Below are 23833 nucleotides of genomic sequence, written 5' to 3'. Positions count from 1 at the left end.
TAAAATCAGTGTAAAACAAGCAGCAAGAGCAAAGCATAAAGTGGGATAAAATAATTAAACATAAAAACATGGGGAATAAAACATAGAGAAATAGTGTAGTATAATATTGTAAAGTCAGTCAAATGCTTTGGTAAAGAGATTTTAAAGAGACTTTAGGTTTTAAGCTGCCTTTTAAAAATGTCTAACGTATTGGCTTCCCTAATATTGTTGGGTAACGTGTTCCACAGTTTTGGGGCGTAGTTTACAAAGGCTGCATCACCGATCTTCTTATGACTCTTTCTGGTGACCTCTAATAGACCTGCATCTGATGATCGCAGTGTTCTGGCGGGTGTGTAGTTTATTAGAGAGTCAGCAATGTGGCTGGGTCCTTGTCCATTTAGAGCTTTGTATGTGAGGAGAAGCACCTTAAAATCAATTCTAAAAGTTACAGGAAGCCAGTGTAGAGTAGCTAAAACAGGACTAATGTGTTCCCTCCTTTTGGTATTCGTTAGTAGTCTAGCTGCAGAGTTTTGAATGAGCTGGAGTCTTCCAATAGCTTTCTTGGGGAGACCAGTGAATAGTGCATTGCAGTAGTCTAGTCGGCTAGATATAAAAGCATGAATTAGCTTCTCTGCATCATTTTGTTTAAATGGGCGTTGAAGCTCAAATCTGAGTCCAGGATGACACAGAGACTTGTCACCTCCGGTTTAATCCAAGTGGTTAAGCTTCCTAGATTATTTGTTAGCATCTCTCTTTTTGATTTGGGGCCAACAAGTAGGACTTCAGTTTTGTCCTCATTCAATTTAAGAAATGTATCGTTCATTCATTTGTTTATTGCTGTCAGGCAGTTGGTAATGGAGTTTATGGCTGTCGCATCATTTGGTTCAGCGGATATGTGCAATTGTGTATCATCCGCATAGCTGTGGAAATCTATACCATACTCTCTGATGATGTCGCCGAGCGGTAACATATAGAGAGAAAAGAGTAATGGACCTAAACAGCTCCCTTGTGCAACCCCGTAGCGGCTTTCATGTGATGATTAATCAAAAGTCAATTGAATTGTAGTTACCGTTGATGGAACAGTGTTAACTTGCAAGCTTACTTTTAGACGATAACAAGGTTGTTTGTTTGCTAATCAATAGTTATATTTAGAGTTAACGTCAATTACTCCCATCTTAAATTCCATACCTTAGCCTTTATCTTTAATATGCTATATTACACTGCACTTAACTGCTTATTTGCCATCTGGTTAGATGCTAAAGCTGAATCTACAGGTGCATCTGAAAAAAATACTATATTTTCTGTAATTTATTTTTTTTAAATGAAACATTCATATATTCTAGATTCATTATGCATAAAGTGAAATATTTCTTTCTCTTTTGTTTTAATTGTGAATTGTGGGGGACGCCTGCTAAAATCTTGCCCAGGGCAGGGCATTGGTCAGGGCCGGCCTGTGCTCATAACAGCAGAGATGTATTCCTACCTGCTGAGTAGGGCTCCTGCCTCTTCACACACTGGAACTCCTTCCTCTCGTACTTGGCTCGGATCCACTGTTCCCGCAGGAGCCTGCACAACAGTTGGAGTTAGACACTCAGCTACGTTTGATGTTTACTCCATGCTAAAGCTAATCTGTTGGAAACGTCTCATTAACTTCCATGGAAGGCTTTGAGCAATTTCATGCATGCTTTGATCAGAATCAGTGTCAACACATGGCTCATCACCTTGTAATCATCACTTGGGCCTCATGCCATCTATCATGATAAATTAATCTTATCTGTTCATGTTCCCTTAATAATAATCCTTCACATTTATAAAGCATGCAACACCTTGGATGGGAATGCAGCTTCATTATTCTTCTGAACAAGACACCACATCATTTCACCATACTTAATCATCATGCATCATGATATTTAATGTAATAGATGGTTTCCCAAAATGCTCAAAGCTCTTTGCAGAAAATGTATCTACATTTTACTCTCGTCTTTATCCAATCACTAATTTCCTTACACTGCATTAAACAATAATCTTTCATAAACACATTGCAGGTCTCTTCTAGTTTTAAGTTGTTGCATATTCATATTTTCAGGACAGTTGAAAAAAAACCTTGACCGACTTGTACTTCCTGGTAAAACTACCCTTATCACCGAGTAGTTTTTGCATGTTAGCCTGGCAACGATAACCACTTTTTGCCCTACTTCTAGTGAATGCATCTTTCAGCAGAACAATAGCTGCAGGCTTTTAGATGTTATCAGTAACATTTGACTGTGTCTTCGCAACAAAAACCACAATATATAATCAACCCAGGTTTGCAATGCTGTTAATCGCTGTTAACACACGCTCCTGGTCAAATTCTGGACAAAGGATAAGAGGTAACCTGAATCAGACGTTAAGAAAAGGGTGGAGGAAGACACATCACTCACGTGCAGTCTTTGTGTGTAGGGGTGTAGTAGAAGGCAGGGACTATCTTTTCATACTTGGCCTTGGCTGCATTGTTACCCACAGACTCCATAAACTGCAGAGGCAAGGAAGAGAAACATCTGATGTTTGTAAGAGATATCTGTGTGTAATCGTGCATTGTCTGTGCCTTAATGGCCGTGAGAGTGTGTGTGTGTGTGTGTGTGTGTGTGTGTGTGTGTGTGTGTGTGTGTGTGTGTGTGTGTGTGTGTGTGTGTGTGTGTGTGTGTGTGTGTGTGTGTGTGTGTGTGTATATTTAGCTGATGTGGAGCGGTAGCACACACAAAACACACACACACAAAAACACACACATAATGAGGTGATTGCAGCTCAGTGTTTGTGTGGCTGCTTCATGCCCAGAGGGAGACGGAGCTGCTGCCATGGCTGCTTCTTCTTTTGTGTCTCTGTATTCATCACAGAGAACGCTGCTCAGCATGCATAAGCATGCAGCTAGGAAACTAACGATCACACAAACACGCAGATCAGGGGAGAAAGACGAAGAAAGGAGCACACAGAGAGAAAGAGCCAATGATGGAACAGACCACAAACATGTTGATGCACACCGAGCTGGAAAGCAGCATACCACAATTAATCTGGATAGGATGTATGAAGTTTAAAAACTAAAAACATTATTTTCACCTTTTTCTTGATTAATTTAAAGTACTTATGTTTTCTTAAAGTCTGAGAGTCCTAGGATTCAGAACACACACACACACACACACACACACACACACACACACACACACACACACACACACACACACACACACACACGCATACAAAGATATTGGTTGTTCCTGCCAGCTGCTGGCTCATGCCTTTCAGCCGGGCTGAATTGAGTCTGATGACTTGTCTTATTCTTCTAAGCAGGGATGCAGGGGCTCTCTGCGAGGCAGGCATAGACGCCAGTGGCTACAGATGTTCGCTCAAGCCGAGCTAACCAAGGCAGGTCTTCTCTTGTAGAACACAGAGCTTTTACTTTGTTCAGGGCTTCTTAAATAACTTCACCTTCACAGCACACACAGGTCCTTACCTCCGCCTCAGAGGAGCTCCAGGGATCCAGAAGAACAGATTTCACCTTGCTGATCTGAGCAATGTTTTTATGAAGGCCGGAGCAGCTGAGACACATAAACACTCCCAGGGTGTAGGACGCCCACTCCGGATCTGAAAAACATCGTAAAGACATAAGTAGATTCACACAAAGCTATAGCTCAATAACAATGTTTTGCACACGACTGCAAAGCCCTCCACTTTAAAATATAATTAACTGTAGTTTGCCATATATTGTCATATTTGTATTGTCCTAAATGTTTAGTTTTTTAGCTTTTATGGTTCTTTGTATTGTTACATTTAAATTTGGTGTAAATACCTTTCTTTAGTATTCTTTCTTTTAATGCTAAACAGTTTCTTAAAAATACTTATTTTTCATTATCCTTATATATTCGTTTTTTTGGTTACTATTAAAACTTATTTTTCTTAGATTGTTTATGTTCGCACCGCCAGATACCAAAGCAAATTCCTTGTATGTGTAAACGTGCTGAGTCATGAACTGCTTCTAACAGACACTGATGGCTTCACTATATCTAAAGCATATCGACCAAAGTAAAGAAAACACAACCAAAACTGTGGTGGAGTTCAGTTTGATGATCAGAACTTGTATTTAGGTTTGTGTGAGAGCAGGCAGTTTTTTCCTTTCCATTTTTCAGGGTGGGGGCAGTAGTGAGAGAGGTACTGTTTCATGTTTCTTCTGCACCCCATGTCTCCCTTTATACTGTATTTACACAGCAGTTCACATTTACTACATCTGCTTAGAGAGTTGATGAACTATCTTCAAAAACCTTGTGAGTAAGACACATTTACATATCTATACTATGAATACATAGAGTAGATCACATCTTTATATGCATGTGTGTATCGCCGTTGTTAAACTACATTGTTGCCGTTGAGGAAAAACAGATTTTTCAATACATAACACTGACATTTCCTACAAAGCACAATTGTTGAAACGGACACTCAAGTAGCAAAACTTTGAACCAGGTCTTCACAACTATGAGCACGTTGTTAGCCTCACACTTTAAAAAACATTATACACAAACATACACACAGACACTTCTCTATTTAGCACAAAAATGTTGCTCTTTATGTGTCTTGAAATAACTTGTGATTTAGCACTTTGTAAATTAAAATGGCATGACTTTTGATATATTACTTTGTTGCTTTCAGATTTATGCACTTTAAAAATGCAAAAGATGAGGGTGCCTGTCTTTTTTTAATTATCTTTATGAAATATACTTAAGAATTTATTCTAATATTCTGGTCTAAAGAGAATCTGATTTTATGATCCTTGCTCTTACCATAAAGTTCCAAATATGTTTTCTTTAAATGATTGTATAGATTTGAACCAAGTGTTTCATTTTCCAAAATATATCTTGGGGTGTTCTGCTACTTGTCTAGGTTTTTCTGTAAATTGCATAATAGTGTTTTGGCAAAAGGAGTCCCTTTTTGCAAATACTGCTCAAGCAATCGTACAAAAAAAAAACAATGACATGACATGCATGCATTTACACTACAGCTACTTTATTTTGAATATTAAAAATGTACAGGCAACAATTCTGTAAATCAAATAAAGTGACTAGTATGTGCAACATGCCATTTGCACTTACAAAATGTTCACAAGTTACATTCACACGTTTTTGCTTACAGTGTATGAGTCACTGCCACCTTCAACACCTATAGGCCTACCTAAAAAAAAACTGTGATGAAGACTTCTGAAATGAAACACACTGTTTCATATAAACGGTTTATTTAATTAACTTCAGAAGTCTTTTGTTTCAGCATATTCAGCCATATTCGCAAGATGTTTCATTGAAAGCAAATGTGTGTGTGTGTGTGTGTGTGTGTGTGTGTGTGTGTGTGTGTGTGTGTGTGTGTGTGTGTGTGTGTGTGTGCACAGCACCTCTGTATATTTTCCATATCATTAGTCACATGATGCAAGGTGAGATTACAGTTTCCGCAATGGTTATTTTTTAAACAAAGCCAGAGAGCAAAGGCAGGGTCAATGTGTTTGTATCAGTGTGCAGCAGCTCTTTAACCTCTCTAAAGAGCACACACTTCAAAAATAGCACAAGAGCAAAAAAAACGTTACTTCCTTGTGCATAATCACAAAGCTGCACACATGTAAACTGTGCCTCTGCACACAAGAGACAAGAGGCTGATGTGTAGCTAGCCCCTCCCATCTTCTCTGCATTATGTGGGCCTGCTGTGGTTGAGCCTGGTTAAAAGAGAAGTCACTCTCCAATAAAACTGGATGCACAAACTATCCAAGGAATGGAAGAGATATTTCAAGTCCACAAAGTGCATGAAGAACCTGGAAATCACTCGATAAATCAATCATAAGAGGAAAATATTCTGCTACTATTTTGAGAAATATATATGTAATGGTAGTGTTTTTTCAAGAAAAATAAAATGAAGAATTTACAAAAATGAGCTTGCTGCATTCACAAAATTACGTATTCTATACGAATAGTTGGAAAAGTAATAGTCGTTTAATGGATAATATAAATACTTTATTCAATTGAGTTAATCTGACGCCTTTTAACCCGAAGCAACACCAAGTGAAGATTAACAATTAAACAAACTAGACTTTTGTGACTCTCTCAGGTTTCAGAAACCACGCCCGTTTGCCTGTTTTTCTTGTATGCCCATGTACTTAACTGCAGATGTGATAAGTGAAACCAAGGTGTGACAATCAGGGTGTGAGACTACCAGTGCACATGCAATAGAAAATCCACTTCCATTTGAACACACATACTATAGATCTACAAGTATTTTATATTAACATCCATACACTAAATACAATACAATATGTAATCGCTTCCTCCATAAGAACCTTTCCAAATTCGTTGCTCACATATGAGGACATTCGTTATGTCAACTGTCATGTATTTCATAACCATGCCTTTCCTAGGCTACAGGTCAGAGAAGAGAAACTTAAGGACCTTGTGAGAAAGTACAAGATACACTGTAAGAAATGCTGGTTTAAAGTTAACTATTTGTAGCTTGTAAAACCCCACAGAAATAACAATGAAGTAGGACATTCATAAAGGCTACAATTTTGAGATACTTGTGCTTTACTTGAGTATTTCCATTGTATGCTACTTTGTACTTCTACTCCATCACTATTCAGAGGTCAATCTTGTACTTTAACTCCACTACATTTATGTTATACCTTTAGTTACTTTGCAGATTTGGATTAATAATGTGAAATATAATCAACACTTAAATAAGACTTTAATTACACCTGGAGTAAAATCACAAGCTAACCTGCAGTATACAAAGTCATTCAAACTGCACCTTTACCAGCTTTAATAACACTTTGATGCATCAATAATCATAATCAAAACATATCATATTTTACTCTGAAATGGACCAATCTGCATAATAAGTACTTTTACTTTTGGTACTTTAAGTATATTGTTGATACTAATACCTTTGTACTTTTAATAAAGTATCCTTTGAATGCAGGACTTTTATTGTAACAGAGTATTCCTACACTCTGGTAGCTAACTACTAACTACTTTTACTCACCTCTGACCATATATAATATAAAAATATGTGTTTTCACATCAGTTTGTCATCATCTGTCAGTGACTGTCCTCCAGCCTACCTGCAGCTCCACAGTCGGCACAGTTTCCATTCCCAGGTTTTTCCAAAAGCTGCTTCACACGCTCCCTGATCTCGTGTTGATCCGAAGCCATGCTGTTCACGATTCTGCCGAGACGCCTGCACAGCGGCTGAAAACCTCAAACTGTCTTGCATCGAAAGTAAAATTTCCGCCCGTTGTAGCGATGGGGGTAGAACTAAGTAACGCGCTTAAATAACTTAAAACAAGGCTGTCATTTTTAGGCGGAGGGTGAAAGAATAATGGGGCTGTTCAGTGTTGACGCTATGAAACCAAGCCCAGACGCAACAATAAATGCATTTAGGTTGTATGTTTCTTTCTACGGAGTGAGACCTCCAGCGGTCATTGTTATTGTATGAGACGCTCTCACGATACGCCTCTCAGACAGTGATGGCCTGTTTACCTCCTCCTTCAATCACAATGAAGTTAGTTTTATGTTGGATATCTGGCAGCGAAAGGACGGTTAGCTGCACACATAGAAATAAAAGATAGACTAAATTAAATTCCCCCCTAAAAAAAAGCAGTCCTTCTTGCTCACTGTAGCTATACAATGCTGCATTGATTTAGAGTCAGTCTCACATGACGAAAAAACTATTTAAAAAGATAAGGCCACAAATAAAGTTTAATTAGACTATTTGTAGAAAATAGTAGAGGCCCCAACATGTAATAACATTAGGTTTTTCTTATTTTTCCAGTGTAGTAATGCATATTGTGTGGATTGGGAGTCAGTGGGGCACGACTTGGAAAATATTGAGAAATGTAAGCTTTCATTCAAAAAGAAACTGCATTCTTTTCATAGACGTATTTGAGTTAGCGTGACATGTGTACAACCCAAGGATGAACAGAGGCCTCACCGGTGCAACAAAACTCATGAGATTGAGAGAAATGCGTGTGCACAGGCCCAAACAGACCTTTATTAGCAACAACTGAAATGTTTAAAATTCCCTGTGTGAATCTTTACCCAAATGAGACACAAAAATCAAATAACAGTACGTTTCAGCAATTTTATTTTTCAAAACATCTCAAATTTAGTACATGGTAAAAAGAAGTCTCACTTTGAACAGAATATTGGTAGATTGGTAGTGGAGCGCAAACTCAACAGCCGAGACAGCCTTTCAGGGTCAACAAAAAATATGAAAAGAAACTCACATTTTCACAAAAAAATTAAAAAAACGTTTCCACTTCTACATGCAACTAGATGTTTATGTTGGCTAAAATGAAGACAGTTTCATTTCTCATGAGTCCATGGGATCTTGGAAAGGAAGAACTCCAGCTGATCTGGTGTCCCAGATTCTAAGAGATCACTTGGTGTCAGGAGGCAGGAAAGCACCTATCTAGAGGAGTTAGAGCTGGAGCGAGAGCGGTGGCGTCTGCGACCGGGAGACCTGGAGCGAGAGCGGCGCCGTACTGGGGAGCGCCTCCGTGGGGAGCGGGACCTGCAAGGATAACAAGATTCAATGAAAATTCGGACACGGACACCCTCTCCAGAAAGAATGTGGACAGTGTGACTGCATTGGCCGGCAGTATTAAGATGAACAAAAATGAGTAGCAGATCAAAGTTGAGGGTCTAAGGATACAGTATGTTGTTTTCTGCACAGAAACCCCAAAGGGCTTCTTCTTAAATGGTGATATAAATACATCAAATCTATTTGACTTGACTTTGTTAAGCTTTGTTGTCGTCGTTCTGCTGAATGTCTATCATACCAAGTTCACTTGGAGAAGTCCTTGTATGTGTACACATACTTGGCCGATAAAAAGAAAGTTGCAGCCATGACCGTAAACAATGGGTCAAATATATGTTGCTACAAAGAAAATACAAATTCTGAAACAAGGATGCATCACATACTCATCATTAACCCGGCAGCAGAAATGATCTATACAATCAGCAAAGTCAATTCAGTTTCCAACTAAATATGAAATATGGCCTGGGTTATGGTACAGCATAATGGCAAGAAACTCTTTTAACAAGAGGACATTTGTGCAAAGTTTGAAGAATTCTCTCAAGGCAGGCCAAACACATCACGGTCACAACAACGGGAAAGACAGAGACAAAAAATCCAAAAACATTTTGGCCCTGCCCACAGCTGTTGTCAGGACAAAAAAAAACCTATGATGGAAGAATTAGCAGACTCAATGGTCTCACCCAAAGAACAGCAACATGTCTTTTTTATATTCAGAAAAGCTCAATTGTTACTGATTGGCACAGCTACCAATTAACATGACTACTGAATTTAAATCCTTGAATGTACCTTCTCCTCATGCGTGGTGGACTGCGACGCCACATAGGTGGTGGGGGGGGCATTCTGCGAGGGGGAGATGGGCGACGCGGTGGAGGACGGATTCGTTGGGCCAGAACAGCAGACGCACTGATTTCTTGTCCATCAATCTGACCTATCAGAGCAAAGTCATCACAGAAGGCTATTAAACACACATGCAGGGTGTAAAGGTGTGAGGCAGAGGCACTAAAGGAAACATGTTGGCCTACCTCCATCCATGTGTTTCAGGGCCTTCTGGGCCTCCTCGGGAGTCTCAAACTCCACATAGGCGTAGCCTTTGGACAGGTTCGGGTGGATCCTGTCTAATGGCATTTCAACCATTTTGATTTTTCCATAAGTAGCAAAGATCTCCTGGATGTGTTCCTGTGTAAAAAAAGACAGCATGATTATCAGAACCATGTAACAGACAACTTTGATTATCTGTGAAGGAATTCTGTTATTATCTTAATTCATAAAATAGACTGCCAAATCAGGTTATATCATACGTTCTGCCATTTAAACACTTTTTTTTAAATCCTCAGCTTACCTTGGTGACATTTCTGGTCAGCCGGCCTAAGTGAACTTTAGTTGGTTTGGGGCTTGGGCTTCTCTTCCTCCGCTCCTTATCATCTCCCCTTTTTTGTGTTTTTGACCTGCAGAATCACAAACAATACAAAATCATTGATTTTATCACGACTTAAAACAAGTGTGAATACAAGACATCACAGAGTATAATTATTGTGTAGTTGAAATCGAAGAAGTAACTCACGCTGATCGGGAGCGGCGGCGGTTGTCATGGCGCCTACGGCTGGGGCTCGGGGAGCCTGAGGAGCTGGAGGAGGAGGAGCGAGAGCTGGAAGAGCCCGAGCGGCTGGAGCCAGAGGAGCTGGATCCACTGGAGGAACCCGAGCTGGAACCAGAGCTGCTGCTTGAAGTAGAACTAGATCTGGACCTGTTCAGCGTCAAAGAAAAGAAAAAACATGTTAGTATCAAAAAGTATCACTTCATTTTCAAATAAACCTTAATTATGATAGAAATAATAAAACGAACCTGCTGCTGCTGCCAGTGGAAGCACTGCGGTGCTTCCTTGCCTTGTCCCGTCCTCTTTCTTTGTCTCCTTCCTTGGTACTAGTCTTTTCTTTGCCTCTGTCTTTAGTTTTTTCCTCTTCCTTCCGCTTTGTAGGTGATGGTGCCCTAAAACAAGAGGTTACTTTGAGATCAGAAACTTTATGGAGCTACAAAAAACAACAATTTCTCTAACATGTAGATGTAAAAGGTCCGTAAGTAGTGAAATATGCAGATCACGATTCTCTAGAGACCAAGTTAATTAGAGTTGATGCTGTTTATTGTTTTTATTTTACTTATTTGTTTCCAACTTTAAAGATTTTTAGACTTTGATGCTTGAACACATTGCTGCTGTAACAATTTCAAAATGTGCGATCGATAGTTAATAAAATTGGGAAATGTTATCGTTGCAGCAGCATGTAAAACAAGTATTGCACATACAACAAATAGAAAATAAACAATTATACAATATAAACATCTCAAAATGGAAGATAAAAAAGACTTAAGAGTGAAAATATAAAAGTTGACCGTGAAAAAACAATGTGTAAACTCTGAAAAATAAAACAATATTGAAGGGCTTAATTACAGCCAAGACAATATACAAATGGGATATTATTAAACATTTAGAGTGCAAGAATGGCATATTAAATGTAAATGGTAAATGTATGTACAGTGAGAAGTTATAAGTCCAGTTCAAAAGAGAAACTATGGAGCATTGAGTGAGTTGTTATACAGACTTATTATCTATCCAACTATACCGTCACTAAGCAAATCGGAGCTTAACCCCTGGCCTGTACCGTTACAAGAATTACACAACCACATTATTTGCATTTTAAGATGTTTAGCAGTTTAAAATGTTGTTATATGTGGATTGAGTATATAACATTATTAGTATTATTAATCATGAATTAATCAATGAAATGTGAGACTAGTAAGCCTTACCGCAGACAACGGAAAACCCGCCGCCATTGAAATTAATTCAACTGACTGCTCAAAACAAGGTGGACCTAGCCACTGTTGATTTATCGATGTATAGGCTGTTCGTTAGTGCACAAGCGGTTAAAAAACACGACACAATTCACTTTAAACAATTACAAATGTAATGGAAATTAAATAAGCGGTGTTTTAATTTAAAAAAAGGCTTAACTTACATCTTTTTCAAACGACGTGGTTAGCTTCAACCACTTGCCGCGGCCTGAGAAAGGAGTCGCTCAGTGATGACGAAAAAGCGGAAGTGACGTAGTTAGCCGAGCGCCACGTACATTTGTTTATTTATGTTGTCGATAAAACCTTTGTGTGACTACATCGTGTCTATGATAAGATTCAATATGTCATCATAGTACGTGAAATTATTTAAACACCAATTCATCTGCCCTCTTGTTTGCAAGGTGAGCGTTTTGTCGTATAGCGGCACTGTGCTAAAATAGCTAGTAGCTAGCTCACCTAACATCTGGTTTGTACAGATGTTAGAGGAAAAAAACTAATATTGACAAAAGTATATAATATGATAATCTTGCATGAGTATTCAGTATTTTATGAGGTTGCTTGCCTGGCTGGGATACGTTGATTTTACTGTGTTATAACAAGAAACATTGTATTGTTCCAAACGTGGTATTAGGTAAAAAAAACATGATACAACTATTTATTTATTCTTATAAAATTAGGGATGGCGTGAGAACAAATGTTATGTAATTGAGGCAGCTACACACTATACTGCATTAAGTAACTGGTATTTTATAGAGTAGAACATATCCAAAGATGCAGCACCTATTGTCACACATTCTTCTCATTTTGTTAATTCATTTCTCAGCATAAACCATACAACAAATGTTAGTTACGATATTTTTCTAATATATGATATAAATATTTCAGAGCTTAAGAGCCTTCCTGGAGTGAGAGACCATGGGCCGGTTGGATGATGCCGCGAAACATAAAGTGGTGGAGCTGCGGAAGGCTGGTCTGAGTTTACGCAAGATCAAAGCTGTGTTGGAGCTGGAGAACATCAAGGTTTCTGCCCAGGCAATCTACTTGTTCCTAAGGGAGTTCCAAGGGAGGCCGCCAGGGAGGGTTAAACCTATGGAGACTGGAGGAAGCACATCAATCGCACAGATACAGCATCGAACCGGAGCAATACAAGAGGGCTGGAGTAACATTCGAATTCAAAATGTTCTGCGGGATGCATCTCATCATGCTGGCTTTGCAGCTGCTTCAAATGTTCTCAAACAGACTTCCACAAATCCAGATTTTGGTGCAAATCCATCTGGATCTGGGGTGACAAGTGGAGGCAGCAGGCCAGAAATGCAACAGGAGGGAGATAAGGAAGAAAATGACATCCAGATTGTAAGTGTCACCTCCCTTGCACAGAGCTGCCATCAAACAGTTCCTCAGTCCACTGTAGCAAGAGCAGAGACTTCTGTGTCTTCCACACTAACAGCTGCTGCAGCGTTGATGAGGAGGAGAGTAACAGCTTCTCCAGCCACCAATTCAATGCTGGCAGCTCGAAAAAGGCTTTTGGATAAAGCGCTGGCACACAGGGTGAAGGTACCTACTTATAAATAATTTCTCAATATCTGTTAGTCATAACCTGCATAAACAGTTTTCAACAGTCTTTCCCTCAGGTAGCGTCGTTGTTGAGGAGAGATCCCTCCAGTGTCCATGCTGCCAATATGAGAAGTTCAATACCACAACTGTCCGAAACGTGTGATCTGACCACTGAAAAGGTGAGAAGTTAAGAAGTACTTACATTTGTGCAGTGTTAAACCGTACAAGGATTTATAGAAAAAATAAAAGTCTCAACTTCACTCCAATTTGGACTAGCCAAACAGACTATGGTTTGTGGAAGTGCCCTTATGTTTTATTTTAACTAGATGTTAACTTTTGTAATGTTTTGTTTTGTTTGTCATGTACACAGACTCTTATGGAGGGGCAGTCCGATGGAGGTAGCACCACCAGGCGTTTTCTCACACAAAGACCAGGTCCGCCTGTGCGTTCCCTTCACCCTGTCCCTCGGGTTGGCATTCGTCTTCCTAACCGCCCAATAGCACCTTCAACATCCTTAGCTCCTGGGGTTGCCCTCATTCGTCTACAAACCCCAGGAGGCCAGGGCGGAACTCGTAGTGAGGGGAACCCGAGCCCCCAGCAAGCAGTCCAGGACACTGGAGGGAGAGGTGGTCTTCAGGATCAGATCCAGACCCTGGGCTCAGAGGTGCGCAGCTTGGGTCTGGCAGTGAAGATGCTGGTGGAGCAGCAGTGCCGCCTTGAGAGGGAGCAGGGGCAGCAGACACACATTCAGAAGCAGATCCTCAGCACACTACAGTGCATGGCCACCAATCTGGGACGTTCTAGCGTCGTTCAGCAGCAGCACAACAAAACTCCCTCACCCTCTGGTTTGCCAGCAGCTTCTGCATCTACCTCCTTCAGCCAAGACACCTTCAACTTCAGTCCAGGCACATACACTCAGTGCAACCAAACCCAGCCAAACTACAACTCTATAGAGAGTTTAGAAAATGTAGAGGCCTTTAAACTGCCTGGACTGAGTCCTTCAAGAATGAATGGCTTTCCACCATGTAGCAATGCTGAGAACCTCCCACTTACCCACACTCCCCCTCATACACAAGCTTATGTAGCTTCATACCCACCCAGTCAAACCCTTATGCCTCCTTACACACAGTCCTATGTCTCTACATACAGCCAGTCACATTCTCAGACTTTCGGTGGAGCAGTAAATAAAACAGCTGATTTCCAAAACAGCTGTTCGGCAAGGACTCTCCAGGACTGCAGTGTTTCCACACAGCCGGTGATGAACTCTGACCTCTCGTCGCAGGATCAGCAGATCAATATTATCAAGGTCGAAGGACCTTAGTAGCTTTCAGATGCCATAATGTGTTGGGACCATAGGGGCTTGGATGTGCTTCTACATAATACATTTAATATACACATGTTTTTTACAAAGAACAGAAGCTGTAGCAATTCTAAAATGTATTTATTTTTTACATTTTAAGAAAATACAACAGCAATAGAATGCAGTACTTTAGTTATAATGTGTTGATAATAATGATGCGTCCTTACAATAGGCAATGATTAATGGAATGATTATTTGCAGGCACTACCTTTGTCACTCCTTTTTTCTATCTATTATTTTTGTATAATCTCGACTAGCATTACTGACTGTTAGTTTTCATACCTATATGATTAATGAAAGAAATAAAAAATAAAGTCATGATTAAAATACAAACCACTTTCCCATTTAAATGTGTGAGGCAGTGTCTGAATATATTGTACATACTGTACATTACATTACATGTCACTTGTTAGACGCTTTTATCCAAAGCGACTTACATACTCAATACTGTGGGCAATCCCCACAGGAGCAATTTGGGGTGAAGTGTCTTGCCTAGGGACACAACGACATGCTGACTGCAGTGGGGTCATACAAATGTGTACAGCATAAAGCAAGGCAATCGTATTACATATCATTTAGCTGACACTTTTATCCAAAGTGACCTACAAATGATGCAAGTACATTAGCTTTTAGCTTTTTAGCAAAGTGCACATGCTGGAGTGTACGGTTTAACCATGTCATGGATGAAAGAAGGGCCTGATCCATTCACAGCAGTGTAGAACAGTATTGGTATAAAGTAAAATGAGCATAAGGAGTGGTGAAGTGTGGGAGAACTTGGAGTGTAAAGACCAGTCAGGCTGCTGCATTCTGAATGAGATGGAGGGAGGGAGTTGCAGAACTCTATACAGTGTGAATAATCTGGACCAGAACCTGCAGTGCCTTCTGGGCCAGTAGGGTGACATGGAGGCTGCAATGCTCTAGCTCTCTTCCTCATTGACGACTGACAGCACACAGCTCATGTGGGGAAGGGGTCAGAATGAAGCCCACAACTGGAGTGAGATCCAGTTCATCCTCTGTAACTCCAGGTGGTGGAGTGAAACGAAAACGCAGGAGGAGGGAGGTGAAGAAGAGGAACAGCTCCATTCTAGCCAGACTCTCTCCAGGACACATCCTGCGACCTTTGAGAACCAAGAGTTTCAGCAAGTTAACTGGATGACATTTCTATGAGTATGTATGTATGTATGTATGTATGTATGTATGTATGTATGTATGTATGTATGTATGTATGTATGTATGTATGTATTATCTATAAAAGGTTTTTATACCTGCAGAAAATGGCATGGAGGCGTCTCTCCTGATAAATTTACCCTCCTTATCCAGGAAGTGGGAAGGATTGAAAGTGTGTGGGGTTTCCCATTCACTCTCATCCTGCAGGACAGAAGTAAGAAGAGGAAGCACACAAGTCCCCTGTAGGAGAAAGCAGAGAGCAAGGTGGTTTTATTTAAATTGTGGAACCAAAGCACACAATATCTTACTCAAAGCAAACGTATTTAGGCAATTGACCTCTTTGATGAAGTATCCCTGGAAGGTGACGTCTTGGCTAGTTCTGTGAAGAATGGCCATGGGGACAATGTTGGCCAGTCTCTGTGTCTCATGGATGACAGCATCAGTGTACGGCAGGTTCTTCCGGTCCTCAGCTCTGGACTGACGGCTTCCTATCACGCTGCTCAGCTCCTCCTGGACCTTGTCTGGACTCAGATAACATTGAGATTAAGTTGGATCAATATAGAAATACAAATAAATGGTGTTCAAGTTGAAACACTGTAAACTGAATTTCACCAGACGGACATATGGTCTGTTTATGCACCTTGAAACTGAGGGTACTTGGCCATGAAAAGTAAAGACCACTGAAGTGTATTTGCCGTTGTATCAGTCCCAGCAGCAAACAGGTTTATCACACTGTAAGCCAGGTTCTCATCATTGTAGTGTGAATCTTTGTCACCAGCCTCCTAATAAAGACACACAGAAAAGTAAATAGTGGCCTGGCCTTTGTGCTCAATACATTGTAAATTGTGCAACATTTACAAGAGAAGATATTTCATTTAGAGAGGTGAGTATAGCCTATAGGAAACCATCAGTCATACTGTAGCTGTAGAGACATAAGTGATAAGTGAAGGAGAGGGTATTGGGATGCAGGGACTTTAATGCACATAGCACGTTATGGGGAGGACATGACAGCAATAAAGGATCCCATTGATTCCTATGAAAGTTGCTCAGTGGCGCATGAAGGTGAAATGGCATAAATATTGAGTTTAAAAATGACCATGGCTGCGTCTCACTTCTCTTATTTTTCATTTCCTCGCTCCTCGGTCTTGGTAGCGCAATCTTGAGTACCGTACCAGTGGCCTTATTTTTGCCGGAGAATTGAGGAGTGATAACGGAGGAGCGATAATCGAGGAACTACCAGACCATCCTCCGGTGAAATCCTCAGACACTCGCCCCGCCCCCTTACTGTGTATCGCTCACTGATTGGACGATGCAGCGCATGCACTGATCTGTTGCTTCTTGACATGAGAGCAGTTTCCCAGCGGAGTGAAGAAAACACATGAACCTCACAGGAGTCACTCCTCAGTTTATACTGTGTTTTGTTTCAATTAATGTATCAACAAAGTGGTCAAACTTAGTTCAGAGAACTTTTACCCCCATTTTTAGTGCCTGCTAGAGGTTGCTGGCATTAGCATTAGCATTAGCCCCGCGCACCAACGGAGAGAGAATAATTTATGGCAACCATATGGCAACACAAACAAAAAAACATGGGAGCAGTGGAGTGATGAGGAGGTGTCGGCGTGAAGTAGAAGCTGCTAGGAGTCCCAGCAGCTTCTACTGAAGCCAGTCCCCAACTCCGGCCTGCCAATAAAACCAAAGCAGAAGAAGTGACGTCAGCGGCTTCATTTGCGTAATCTTCCCTCAGGGACTTATTCCAGTGTGAACCATGGTGTGAACGCCAGCCCCGAATGTTTTTTCTGTATAATATAATACATTAACCGTGCTTTACGTGAACCTCATCATGACACAAGAGAGGACTGCAGGACTGTAATTTCCCGTATTCAGTGAATGCAACAGAGCAATCAGAGAGTTGCATTGAAATAAACGTGTGCTTGTGTCATTCAAGCTCGGCTCTGTGTGTGTGTGGAGAGAGAGAGAGAGAGAGAGAGAGAGAGAGAGAGAGAGATATATATATATATATATACAGTAAATATAGATATATAGAGATATATACATAGCTTTGGCAATACTGTATGTAAATATGGTCATGCTAATAAAGCTTTTGAATTGAATTGAGAGAGAGAGAGAGAGAGAGAGAGAGATCGGTGCCAGCAGGGACCGTGTTGTTAGCATCTGGTTAGCTAGCTGCACTAACGGACATAAGGAGCTGTTTGTTCCACAACAAGCTGGACACACCTTCATATGATCATTATAGTTATAAAAAAAATAAGAGAATAAAGGAAAAACAGTTATGAAATACTATAGGCTATGGCAGTAAAACAAGAATAGAGTTTAAAAGGGGAGTGATTTATAAGATATCCATAAAGAAAAAGAAAATCTGTTTACAGTTCTGTTTCATAATGGGTGTTGAGAGATGTATCCATAAATCACTTAATGTTGCTCTCAAAGTGCACCAGATTGATGCTTTTAACTTCAATATTTAAAAAAAAATCTTCCCGGGGGAACATCCCCCCGGACCCCCCTAGAGGAGGTGAGGTCCGCCCCCCACTCATAAAAAATTGCAATTTACCCCTGCCTATATGCCATGAGCTGATTATCGAGCCTTCGTTGTAACAGTCGGGGGTGTACTGTGTGTGCGTGTGGGGAGTGTTGCAGTAGAAAATTCCCCTGTAGCCGCGGCCGCTCTGTGGGCTAACCCCCAAATGTTTTCAGGTCCAGGCGATGCCCCTGGTGAACGCGATCGGCCCTTAGTTCTATGGGGTACTAAGTGCTGGGAACTAAGTGCTGGGAACTACAAAGTACTTGGTGTGAAAGCGGCTCATGGTTCACTGGTGGGAGGGAAACGACGCAAGTGAGGGACGCAAGGAATCCATTTAACAGAAGTGAGACGCAGCCCATATCTGGGCAAATAGAGAATGTACACTTGTGTTTTGTAGAAGCTCCGCCTCCAATTAAGGATACACAAACGTCTCTTCACCCATGCGCCTAATCTAATGGCGTATTTCCACTACAGGGCCTCGCTCTCTATGGCTAGGCCTCGTTAGGCCTTGTTAGGACTGGCTCACTTTATGCTGCGTTTCCATTACAGTTTAGTAGCTGGGGCAGTAACTATAGTAATGCAGTGTAGGCGGAGCTGTGACGTCATCATCAAATGAAAACCACAGAAAAACAACATTAGCTGTCACAGCTCCTCATATCTGTTCAGAAACTAGACAAAAGTTAAACAAGTACAAACCACAGACTGTCTGTGTCATGGCGAATACAGTCACTGGTTTATTTATGTCTGTATAGGCCGTTGTTGTGAGTATGGACGGTCAGAGCATATACTGCGTTAGCTTAGCCGATCTCCATTTGGGAAAACACGCATTTTAAACGTTTTTTTGCCTGCCGTCTTGTCTGCAGACTTGTCAAAGCATTAAATCATGGTTTTTACTAACCGGTATCAGTATGTTGTAACTTTGGCATCATTTTGAAACATGTATTACAATGAAATCACGGTCAAATTTGTTCATTTTGTTGTAGTTGTAGCCCCCTTGCCAGCGATTCTTTCTCTAGTTTAGCATAGACTACTCAGCCCAACTCAGCCTGGTTGTTGGCCCGGAAAGAACCTCGATTTTGTGGGGCCAGTAAAACAGTGAAATAGTACCCGCTAGCCGGAACTACGCCAAGTGGAAACGCAACCAAAAACGGGCCGGGCACGGCACTGCAGGCTTAAAGCGAGCTCCGCGCTGTAGTGGAAATGCGCCATAACACCAAAGATGTAGTACCACCGTTTGGCCACTATGATAATTTGCTTCTAAATCCAGCGTATTTCCTGGCAACGACCATACTGGATTAAGCTGGGTGGAGACTTTATTTATTTACTTGTGTTTCTAGTTGGATGTGTTTTCTTAATCTGAAGTGTGTTGCTATTGATGGCCAGTGAAAGAGGGTTTAAATGTAAATGAATTGTTGATTAGTATTATCAGTGGGCCATGGTTTCACTGGAGTTAGACATATTACCTCAAGACTCAGTTTACGGGTCAGGAATGCATCCACAAAGCATCGGCACATGTCAGGGTTCAGAGTCTCCTTCAGGTCAGCTATCATGCTCCTTGTTTCCTTCATGCTGTCCTCCACCAGTTTCATCAAATCCCTCCAGTTTTTAATACAAGGTCCCAGCCAAGGAAACGCGTTGTATATCTGTAATACAGCAGAATACCAAACACATTCATTGTTTTAGGACTTAATGTAAGAATTATGACTGCCATGAGATCTCAAGCCCCAGCTGGTTTCATTAGAATAGTGTTTTTGTTTACATTTGGTTGTTAAACCTTAGGTTTTCCTTGTAATCATCACAAGTTAGTCAATCTGAAATCAGTCTGTAGTACCAGTAGGGATGCTGTTCCCGTAAGACGGGTGACTTCGTGGTTTCTTTCCAACATAGCTTTGATTTCAGGGTCCTTGTATTCAAATCTCTTTCCAAACATGAGAGCGGATATAATATTTGAAGCTGCGTAATTCATCGTATGGGCGTTATCAAAGGCTTCACCTAAGAAAAGAAGAGGAATTGTGTAACTTATTCAAGGTTCTGTTGCTGTATAAAACTGTTCATTGTTAGTTAGGATAATGTTACCTTCATGCTGTTGAAATTCTTCAATCAGGTAGCCACATTCTTCAATGATTTTCCCTTCAGTAATCCTTTTGCCCATCCCAAAATCTTTTAGTGTACTTAGAGCAAAACGCCTCATTTCTTTCCACACATCACCGTTTGAAAAGATTATTCCTGGAGAGAGGAGTGGTTGACATGTTCAGACAATGACAAAAACAGTCTCGTAAAACACAACAAACAAAGAAACATTTATTTACCGTGTCCTTGGTTGAAATCATAGGCTAACGGACTGATCTCTCGTTCTCCAAACTCCTCAGCATGGTTGACCAGAGCCTGTTTGACTGTCTTGTATCCTGCCAGGACCACCACCTTCTGCATTCCTAAGTAAAATGTAAACACTGGTCCATGTTTTTTGGACAGCTAAAAGAAAGAAGCAAGTAATAGTGAGACTGACTGTGCTCTATAAGAAATGTAATTGACTTAACAATTGTGCATTTTGCATTTTTTAAATACAACTTTCTTGTCTTGTATTAAAGCAAATAAAAGTACCACATAGCTTAAGACAAACAACACATTTCTTACATCAACAAGAGAGCGGTCGAGTCTCTTGAGATCCACTTGAAGCAGATTTCCCAGCAGGGGAAAAGGTCTAGGCCCCGGTGGCTCCTTCTTCCTGCTGTTGGAGCTGAAGCTTGAGTAAATAAAGTGTAGGCCAAGCAGAACCACAATGGCCACAGATAAAAAGAGTGAAGTTGAAGACTGGAAAAGATCCTCCAACATGATCCTGCTGTCTACAGTACCTGACTTACTTTAGAAAAACTTCTTTAAAGCTATTTTTTAAAGTTCAATGAAGGGATATACGTCTCGTCAGAAACAGGGCTCCCTTTCTTCCCATCTGCTGAAAGATTCTGCTCACATATAACCTTATTTCACCCCTCTATGGGCGGTACTGCAGACCAAGAGTCCCCACCTCCTTTTGTAAATGCTGCACCAATCACACCCATCTAATTTCTTCAGGTCAGCCAGCTGATCACAGATTTAATCAAACTGTAATTTGTCATAATAATAACAATAATACATTTTATTTTTATGATACATAATTAAGTTATTCAAATGCAAGATGTGAAAAATACAGGCAGGATTTTTAAAGAAGTGAGAGTGAGAAAAACAAGCAAAATTGTTTTGAGCGATGTAAAGCTGCTGCGATACAGTAAACTGTATAACAGGCATGAATAGGTGTATACTATGTATTAATGCTGAGAACAGCACTTACTCCATTTACCCCATATAAACAGTTGTTTGCAGCTTCTTACCCACCCAGTCAAATACTCATGCCCCCTGTAAACAGTCATATGTCTCTACATGCAGCCAGTCACATTCTCAGACTTTCAGTGAAGCATTAAATAAAACAGTTGCTTTCCAAACAGCTGTTCAGCTCTCCAGGACTGCCTTGTTTCCACATAGCGAGTGATAAACTCCAACCATTCTTTGCAGGATCAGCAAGTCAATATTTTAAAAGTGGAAGGACCTAAGTAGCCTTCATGTAAACATATTCTATAGCATTTCCTATTTTGATAAATTTTATTACCAAAAGTACATTTAAAGAGAACAAAAACAGCAATAGAATGCAAGGCTTTAGGAAAAATATGTTTATGTGTCATCTTGACCATAGTAGGCAGATTCAAAAATATATATAAAATCTTCCTTATTTTGTATCCATACACTTTCTATCACAACAACTAGAATCATACCCTGCTAGTTTTCATATCTCTTTGCTAACTGATAAAGAGTATTATAAAACAAATCACTTTCCTGTTTACATGTATGAGGCAGTGTGTGAGAAGCAAACATATTCTAAGTATACAGCAGGGTTTACTTGTTTTTATGAATACACTTGCATTTCTAAAAGGTGCAATTCATCTAATGACCTGCACTGGAGGATTGACATGCAAGAGCAGTATTTTAATCTTTAACCAGAACTACCACAATTAAACTGAACAAGAAAAAGTATGGTAACATTTAAAATGTATGTTAGCATATTTTACCAAAACCAAAATACTAATATGAATAACTAAGCATAAGATGGGGGAGGGAATAGGAATGAAGGGGGGAGGGGAGGTTAGTAAAAACATTTTAATTATTTATGTGTCATTTCTGCTGCATTATCAAATAAAGATGTATTTAAACGGAGCAGCTCATACTGGAGCAGTGAGAGACGGCTGGCTACCGAGTGATAAGAAGATTGAAAGATGACAGTCATTGGGTCTGCCAACAGGGAAGAAAACATCACAAAAGGATGAAAACATGTATGCTTAATGAGGTCCCTTTTGAGTGGCCTGGTAGTAGTTTAAAGGAAGGAATAGTGTGGAATTTACAGCAGGCACACCTCCTCCTGTTGGTTTGGGGTGACAGACAAAGGCAGTGATACCTGTTGCAATTTAAATCCAAGTATAACCATGATTTGTTTCCCCCTATTATTTTTTACTTTTTTGTCACCCTTCAATATAATCGATTAAAATAATTGCTCCGGTTGTATACCATCAGGGTTCCTTAGATTTTTAGCAAACCGGTAAAATGTCAATGCAGCATTCTCACGCAAAATCCCCTCCCACATCGTGGCCCACTGAGTGACTACAAGTGACTGGCTCTCGTCCTCAGTAGCGACTGACAGCACACAGCTCATGAGGGGAAGGGGTCAGGGTGAAGCCCATAACTGGAGTGAGATCCAGTGCATCCTCTGTAACTCCAGGTGGAGGAGTGAAACAAAAGGTGAAGAAGAGGAACAGCTCCATTCTGGCCAGACTCTCTCCAGGACACATCCTGCGACCTTTGAGAACCAAGAGTTTCAGCAAGTTAACTGGATGACATTTATATGAGTAACAGTCAGCTCTCTATTATTGTGATCACATGATTCAGATATAATAATACCTACAGACCATTTTATTATGGCATTACACCTGCCGCAACACGTGACCAAATGAGATTCAAAACATTATAGTCCTGAATCCATGACAACATGATTATTGCGCGTGGATCACTTTATGTGTCATCCAGAAACTGTTTCCGTTGTGTGGTAAAGATTTTACCCTGTTGTGTCTTTTTGCATGTGTTTTCTTAATTTGCAGTGTGATGATCTCTCAGGGCCACAGGCAAATTAATCAATGATCAGTATCATCAAGCGGGGTGGTTTCACTGGAGTTAGACATATTACCTCCAGATTTTGTTTACGGGTCAGGAATGCATCCACAAAGCAGGTTCAGAGTCTCCTTCAGGTCCGGCTCCTTCAGGTCTGGCGCTATCATGCTCTTTGTTTCCGTTATGCTGTCCTCCACCAGTTTCATCAAATCCCTCCAGTTTTTAATACAAGGTCCCAGCCAAGGAAACGCGTTGTATATCTGTAATACAGCAGAATAACAAACACATTCATTGTTTTAGGACTTAATGTAACAATTATGACAGCCATGAGATCTCCAGCCCCAGGAGCTGTAGGCCAACAAGAGAGCGGTCGAGTCTCTTGAGATCCACCTGAAGCAAGTTTCCAAGCAGGGGAAATGGTCTAAGCCTCGGTGGCTCCCTCTTCCTGCTTTTGGAGCTGAAGCTTGAGTAAACAAGATGGAGGACAAGCAGACCCACAATGGCCACAGACATAAGAGGTTTCTCAATACTCAAATTTCCCCTCCTCGACTCCTCAGTCCTCCGGTAGTGACCCGGAAATGAATTGCCATTTTGAAGGACATCTC

At 40.6% G+C, this 23833-nt stretch overlaps 4 protein-coding genes across 6 annotated transcripts in view; 1 reads left to right on the top strand and 3 right to left on the bottom strand.

The window, feature by feature from the left end:
- LOC104960167 (arf-GAP with dual PH domain-containing protein 1) overlaps window positions 1-7437 on the bottom strand; it is a 16031-nt gene extending 8594 nt beyond the window's left edge. The window contains exons 1-4 of the mRNA XM_010788142.1: window positions 7100-7437; window positions 3467-3597; window positions 2400-2491; window positions 1463-1545 (exon numbers count right to left, since the gene is read on the bottom strand). Of these exons, the coding sequence (XP_010786444.1) occupies window positions 1463-1545; window positions 2400-2491; window positions 3467-3597; window positions 7100-7190 (397 nt within the window). The 5' untranslated portion in view covers window positions 7191-7437. The remainder of the gene's footprint in view (window positions 1-1462; window positions 1546-2399; window positions 2492-3466; window positions 3598-7099) is intronic.
- Window positions 7438-8104: 667 nt separating this feature from the next.
- On the bottom strand, window positions 8105-11674 carry LOC104960163 (RNA-binding protein with serine-rich domain 1). Its single transcript, XM_010788137.1, has 7 exons — window positions 11586-11674; window positions 10420-10563; window positions 10139-10321; window positions 9917-10022; window positions 9600-9753; window positions 9364-9505; window positions 8105-8550 (listed from the first exon to the last, which is right to left on the bottom strand). Coding segments are annotated over exons 1-7 (837 nt in total). The 5' UTR covers window positions 11588-11674; the 3' UTR covers window positions 8105-8444.
- Window positions 11675-11700: 26 nt separating this feature from the next.
- Window positions 11701-14634, top strand: LOC104960164 (uncharacterized). 3 transcript variants are annotated; one of them, XM_010788140.1, is made up of 4 exons: window positions 11701-11822; window positions 12307-12969; window positions 13053-13154; window positions 13346-14634. In XM_010788140.1, the coding sequence occupies exons 2-4, from the start codon at window positions 12337-12339 to the stop codon at window positions 14294-14296; spliced, it is 1686 nt and encodes a 561-aa protein (XP_010786442.1). In that variant the 5' UTR covers window positions 11701-11822; window positions 12307-12336; the 3' UTR covers window positions 14297-14634. The 3 variants fall into 3 exon arrangements, with proteins under 3 accessions (XP_010786442.1, XP_010786441.1, XP_010786440.1); XM_010788139.1 differs by having other exon boundaries at window positions 12307-12975; XM_010788138.1 differs by having other exon boundaries at window positions 12307-12975; window positions 13041-13154.
- On the bottom strand, window positions 14609-21003 carry LOC104960166 (cytochrome P450 2K1-like). The gene is made up of 9 exons (XM_010788141.1): window positions 20676-21003; window positions 20351-20513; window positions 20118-20267; window positions 19873-20033; window positions 19505-19684; window positions 16143-16284; window positions 15839-16023; window positions 15601-15742; window positions 14609-15453 (listed from the first exon to the last, which is right to left on the bottom strand). Exons 1-9 carry the CDS (start codon window positions 20871-20873, stop codon window positions 15266-15268), a joined length of 1509 nt encoding a protein of 502 aa, XP_010786443.1. The 5' UTR covers window positions 20874-21003; the 3' UTR covers window positions 14609-15265.
- Between the last annotated feature and the right edge of the window lie 2830 nt (window positions 21004-23833).

Source organism: Notothenia coriiceps, unplaced genomic scaffold (genome assembly GCF_000735185.1).
Source record: "Notothenia coriiceps isolate Sejong01 unplaced genomic scaffold, NC01 NC01_scaffold00031603, whole genome shotgun sequence".
NCBI lineage: Eukaryota > Metazoa > Chordata > Actinopteri > Perciformes > Nototheniidae > Notothenia > Notothenia coriiceps.
The sequence above is the reverse complement of the archived record's forward strand: the minus strand, read 5'-3'. Positions and strand labels throughout refer to the sequence as shown.

Excerpts from the sequence above, each read along its gene's own strand:
- LOC104960163 (XM_010788137.1), bottom strand. Across the intron at positions 10,023-10,138 it reads CGCCGCCGCTCCCGATCAGC|GTCAAAAACACAAAAAAGGG; the intron begins GTGAGTTACTTC and ends GTGATTCTGCAG. Across the intron at positions 8,551-9,363 it reads CCACCACGCATGAGGAGAAG|GTCCCGCTCCCCACGGAGGC; the intron begins GTACATTCAAGG and ends TTATCCTTGCAG.
- LOC104960164 (XM_010788138.1), top strand. The coding sequence starts at position 12,337 with ATGGGCCGGTTGGATGATGCCGCGAAACATAAAGTGGTGGAGCTGCGG. Across the intron at positions 12,976-13,040 it reads CGCTGGCACACAGGGTGAAG|TCTTTCCCTCAGGTAGCGTC; the intron begins GTACCTACTTAT and ends AGTTTTCAACAG. Across the intron at positions 13,155-13,345 it reads GTGATCTGACCACTGAAAAG|ACTCTTATGGAGGGGCAGTC; the intron begins GTGAGAAGTTAA and ends TCATGTACACAG.
- LOC104960166 (XM_010788141.1), bottom strand. The coding sequence starts at position 20,873 with ATGTTGGAGGATCTTTTCCAGTCTTCAACTTCACTCTTTTTATCTGTG. Across the intron at positions 19,685-19,872 it reads CGGGAACAGCATCCCTACTG|ATATACAACGCGTTTCCTTG; the intron begins GTACTACAGACT and ends GCTGTATTACAG. Across the intron at positions 15,743-15,838 it reads AGGGATACTTCATCAAAGAG|GGGACTTGTGTGCTTCCTCT; the intron begins GTCAATTGCCTA and ends TTTCTCCTACAG.